Below are 6,000 nucleotides of genomic sequence, written 5' to 3'. Positions count from 1 at the left end.
TTGTTAGCGAACCCGCCGACTGCAAATATTGATGATTTCGAATAAAAATAACATTATATTTTTGGCCAATTAGCGCACAATTTCAGAAAAAAATACATTGTTTTCTTTATTTTTATTACCATAGCGCGGAGTATCGAATTCAATGTGTGTAAAAACAAAAGTTAAAGCGATTCTAGATCCGTTTCTGATTTGCTACTTGGTGGTCGCTATTAACATCCGGGCTCAGTAGTACGGAGCGTTTTCTGATTTGCAGTTCCGTCAACAAAAGAAATTTTTAACAAAAATAAACTAAAGTCTATAAACAAATCATTGCCCGTTGATTTCGATGAGCTCATCCGCCGTTTGTTCAGCTGTGATTCAGTGCTGCTGCACCCCTCAGCAGGTGTTGTCGGCGGGGGAGGGGAGCTCTTGGCCTCCCTCCACCTTTCCTGGTCCTCACACTTCGCCACCCCTGACATCATCAACTCTTTCGATCCTTAATACATTATTAATAGGTCCATGCTTGGAATACTGACTTTTTTTTATTAATTTGCTAAAATATTTAAATTCTTAATTTTACTTTGTTTTTTTCTGCTTCGTAAAGCTTTGTACTGTATTTAAACTTTTCAATAATATTAAACAGTCAGTACGACTGTACATTATTCTGCATACAATACTGTAACACAAAAATAATACTGTAAGTACCAACCAACACAAAAATAATACTAACCTATTTTAAAAGTGGTCGATCCACAGTTGAAAAGTGCGCGCTCGTCCATTTTATCAACATGGTAGGCCACTCCTGGAAGTAGAGTGCAGATGGAGTATGTGATGTAAATACATGGTACTGTATATCAATGCATTATTTGTGTATATTTACTAGTTTAGTTATTTTTATGGCTTAGCCTCTAGGTAGTGGCAGTATCCTCTAGGCCTACATACAGGTAGATAGGCACTGCAACAGCAAGCTAGGCATAGGTTTTAGGGGCTACCCGCGGCCTAGCCTAGGCTAGAGCTAGGCTGTTACCTGGTGTAGTTGCCAGTATCATAAGATACCTATTTCCTAGCTAGGAGGCCTAGCTAGTAGTAGTAGGCCTTAGTAGAGTACTGTAGGCCTATAGGCTAGAAGGTAGGACTACACAGGCTGCCCAGACTGTAGTAAAATAACTTCAACTTTCTTTTTTCTCAAAATGTCCAAATCAAAGAGCTCAATCACCAAGCGCATAGAGGTTTTTTCGCATGATGCGCTCTACAAATCCAACTATTATTATTATTATTATTAAGAAGTAAGGCCTGTGTGAGGAATATTCTCCATGCATGCAAATACGTCTGCGCATATCAGAAGAAGGAATAATAAGGGCGGTTTTCCACGCAGATTTTGCCAAAAAGTAGGCTTTGACCTAGGCCTAATCTTAATATATTATAACCAATGTGTAGCGCAGTGGTTACGATTCTCCGCACCTGTTTTCCTAGCGAGCAATTTTCTGTGCACGTTTGAGCTAGGCCTAATTTTTTCGGTATCATCCGTGCAATTAAAAAAATCCCAGTATAAAGAACAAATGAATAAAAAGTATTACGATTCTGCGCACATATTTCTTGTTGATTTTCCACGCAAAATTTGATTTTGATGTATCACGGAGCAATAGGAATAAAACATGACCTAAATACAAGACCACTTTTGGAAAAAGATTTACTAAACAAGTGTAAAACAACAAGTTCACCGTTAATTGTCGTCAATGAGTATTCAAAATTAATATAGAGGTTGATTTTAACATAATTATCTTCCTTGAACTGCTATTACACTGCAAGCAAAACTCTAGGTATAACCCTGGAGTTTCTAATACCTGGGCTAGAAACTCCTGAGTTGTGGTTGTATTGGTGTAAACGTCAAAACTTATGACTTCGGTTGCCAAAAACCTTTTCTTTCGATGTTAATGGGAAATGCACACAAGATCACTCCGGAATTCACGCTGGTTTATTCTGACCTTATGAGTGTAAAAATTTATTGTAAAAAATGGCCGGACAATATTTACAATTAATCCGTGATATTTTTTGGTACACTAGGCCTATAGTCCATCCAGTAGAAGAAGCCCCATGGCTCGCATGTTTTGGATGTTTTTAGTAATTTTTTTATTTAAGGAGGATATCTTTTATAATGCTACCATATTTGAACACCAATTTTGAATGACACAGTTAAAGGCATAATTAACTAACATTCATTCATCTGAATTTATCTATAGGCCTATGATTTTTTTTGTCTTAGACAATAGTCACATTAAAATAAACCAATTATTGACCGAATGAAACAGACATTTATTTCATAAATATTAATTTCTTTCATGAATGTATTTTGAATTTGATTCTGTGTTTGGTTTCTAAGTGACTGAATCATTAATATAGTTAAGTTGTTTAACAACTGGAACCAAAATTATCATTATTGTAGTTAAGTTTCTTACCGTCTGGAACCAAAACATCTTTTATCTTTAAGAATTTAATATTTATGTCCTTTGAATTTCATTCTGTGTTCAGTTTCAAAACTAAATCATTAATGTTGTTTAAGTTGCAACTGGAGCCAAATTTCGTATGTATCTCATATCAACAATATCTTGTCTAAAAATAACTAGAACTGAAATGTAACGACTTAAAAAATTGCATGTCCCAATATAGGTAGGTTTATCTGATGAGGCCAATAAATTCTACAAAGCTTTTTAATACTTGTATTTTGAACAAATAAAAATAATTTTTTTTTTCTTTGGTAAATTGGTTTTGCCAAAAGCATGCAGGTGGAGGAGAAAATAAAAATAAAACTCCAAGTGTCCGTAGTAATGGGATTGATAAAATAATGCTTTAACTTGGTAAAATGTAGGAAGAATATACATCTTATTTTTAGAGATTTCAAAGCAGCTGAAATTTACATTTTTTTTTTTATTCTGATAGGTGTGCTAACTGGCCAAAAATAACATTTTTTTTTTAAATCATCATTATCAGCAGTGGAGAGTTCACAACTATACTTTCAGCATAAGAAAAATAAGCAATTAACTTACTAAAAGAAACTACAGGACTTTACAAGCGTGTAACTGTAATTTTAAAATAAAAAAGGGTCATATTTATGGTACATATGTTCCTGTAGCTTTATTAAAGCACTACTGAGCAAAATGTTAAAAATTCAAAGTTACACACTTTATTGTGAAAATGACCATATTAGAACAATGATGACCGCTGTTTCATTGTTTATGTGTTTGGCCTCACTATGCTTTGATATCATTAACTTCATATTGGTGATTTGTGATGATGCTATGAAAAATTTGGTCAAAGATATTTAATGATATAATGCTTATTGTAATTGGCTAATACGATGATAAAATAAGCCTTACAATAATAATACTTATAGCTTCTTAATTATATGATCAGATACAAGTGGGATAATGTTACCTTTACAAAGTGATGATTATTGGGACTTACTTGACCCTACATTTATGAACCTTCAGTTTTAATACAGTACAACTATACTTTCCTAGCATTCTGGAAAATGCTATGGCATGACAGTGTTGTTCTTATTTTGATGTTTTTCTTTTGCATCAGGAAATTCCATAGTAGGAGTGATATTTTGCCCTACCAGATGTAAAATCGTACTGAATACTCGTAATCGTACTTGCCAAAAAAAAGACTAAATGATTTGGGAATCGTATGCACGACTAGCGTGGTGTAATAACCACTAGACCACCTAGCTTGTGCTTGTTAACGGTACTATTGTTTTCTTGTAAACATGAGTTTTTACATTTTTATATCAGGTAGTTATGGCTGTAGTTAAAAGATCATCAGATGCTAACAACGGTGTTCCCCAACCGAGAAAAAGGCGGAAGACAGGGGATGGAGAAGGCGATCCTGAGCTGCATCCTGACTTCGATGAGGAGGTGGGCTAAGTGCACTTTATTTTGTCCTTAATAACAGATATTGTTTCTGTTGAGCAAATATACTTCAGGGGCGGATTGCTCTAAAACTATTATACTAATGTATAGCCAACTATATCACAGACTTTTACGATATTCACCCCTGTAATGGTATTGCCATACAGTCTTAACTAAGACAATGTTGAGTCTTGAAAACGAGCAATCACTTTATAGCACCAGTGTGTTTTATTTGCTGATGCATTCTGTTGTGTGTTTTTGAAATTTCAGGTTAAAACATTAATTTTGTCATTCACATGGAAAAAGATAATTTGGAATGAAGGATCAATTATTATTATTAATTTTAAACATGTGGTTCACAGGGTTCTCTCCACACTGGTCGGCGCTGGTTGGCCCTTTCCGGCACTCAACAATTCCAACCGTTGCTGACAGGCTGCCGACCGGCACTGTATTTTCTATGATTTTTAAGCTTTAGAAACATAAAGAAACATGAAATACATTCCTAAAACCAAGGACTTTTAACTGTAAAAGCCTTTTAAACATGAATGCACTTCATTGAGAAAATAACAATAGAAATACACATTCCCATGCTTACGTTAATTGTTAATTAATAGTCTTGCACTGGATAGGGCAAAAACATGCATATTCGTGCAGAACGAGTGTGCATGTCTGGAGAGTGATGAATCACCCAAAGCAAAATCACCGGGCTGGCGGCTGTAGTTTGAGCGCATGCGAGACGAAACAAGGCAAGACATGTTCAACTGATTGAAATCTTAACTAACAATAAATAACAGAAGTTGATGATCACGATCAATGTCTATTAAATGTACATTTAAAAATACTTATTACACAAGAAAGCAACGCTTTGGAACATATATAGGCAAACAACTCCATTCACTGAAACCATCACACTTGTTTTTTCAGCTTCCTCTGTACAAAACAAGCTAGTAGGCTATTTTCAGCATTTGACATTCTTTCCTGATATACGATAACATTCTTGAATTGGCGGCGTACAAAGACTTACTGTAGCGACTGAACTTGTCATTCATCTCCTAATGCCCCTTTCCCACATTCACGACAGAGCACGATTTTTCAATTTTGAAAAATCGCAATGGCGTTGTAAATTTCGTGCTCAAAAATAATCATCGTATTACATCGTACTGGATCTTGATGTCATCGTGATGGAGCACGATTTTTTTGGAATGTTAAAAAAATCGTGCTCAATTGTAGTCACGAAAAAGATCTTGGTCTACCGCAGCGGCATCGTGTGAGTGGCATAACGTTGTCGTCGTGACTGTATCTTGTCCATTCGTACTACCAACAACACCTACGACAAGCTGATACGTCGCTGCGGTGTTGAGACGATTAGATACGATGCCACCAGGATACCATCAAGACCGTGGTTTATACCACGTGGCTCTGTGTCAGAAAAGTTTTTCAACACACTGAACAATTCCTTGCTCACTTGGAGGAAGTTTTTGAAGCCTTTTGGGTCTTTGGCTCTATTTAACTCTACTATTAAGTGTTCATACTGTCAAAAGTATGGAAGATATAAGAGCCATGGCTGTGCCCATACACTTCATTTAGGCCTATGCATTCGATGTGACCGACGCTTACTCATTATTAAAACTGTAGCAGCCAACAAATTTTCTTCTTCTATAGCAGCAGCTTGCAAATATTGATGGTGTTCGAACATTGCGCTTTTTTGTCATGTCATGTCATGTTTGTTTTTGTGATGTGCCGCTTGTTAAATCGTGCTAACGTCGTGCTTGCGTTTTTGTAAAATCGTAGTGACGTCAAATTAAAATTTTGGTAATTCGTAGTACGTCGTCACAAATCGTAACTCTATCGTTATAATTCGTAAAAATGTTGTCGCACTATCACATTAGTGCCGTAATACATCTTGACGCCGTCCTAGTAGCGCCTTGATGAAACGTAAAACTTGAACTTTTTGAGTACGAATCACTACGACAGAGCGCCATTTTAAAACGTTTTAAAATCGTGCTCCATCTTAGCAAAAATCATGAATGTGGGAAAGGGGCATAAGAGTATCATGGGAACCTACTTGTGGGCACATTTCTCACTGAATTCACTGTTAATAAGCAACTTTGTA

The 6,000-nt window shown here is 35.9% G+C and overlaps 1 protein-coding gene across 1 annotated transcript in view; it reads left to right on the top strand.

The window, feature by feature from the left end:
* Positions 1-687: 687 nt before the first annotated feature.
* Positions 688-6,000, top strand: part of LOC117120309 (structural maintenance of chromosomes protein 6-like) — a 42,747-nt gene continuing 37,434 nt past the window's right edge. The window contains exons 1-2 of the mRNA XM_033265333.1: positions 688-823; positions 3,771-3,893. Of these exons, the coding sequence (XP_033121224.1) occupies positions 821-823; positions 3,771-3,893 (126 nt within the window). The 5' untranslated portion in view covers positions 688-820. The remainder of the gene's footprint in view (positions 824-3,770; positions 3,894-6,000) is intronic.

The sequence above is a fragment of the Anneissia japonica genome, unplaced genomic scaffold (genome assembly GCF_011630105.1).
Source record: "Anneissia japonica isolate Jap-2015-1 unplaced genomic scaffold, ASM1163010v1 scaffold250_len512249_cov173, whole genome shotgun sequence".
In the NCBI taxonomy this organism is placed as follows: domain Eukaryota; kingdom Metazoa; phylum Echinodermata; class Crinoidea; order Comatulida; family Comatulidae; genus Anneissia; species Anneissia japonica.
The sequence above is the reverse complement of the archived record's forward strand: the minus strand, read 5'-3'. Positions and strand labels throughout refer to the sequence as shown.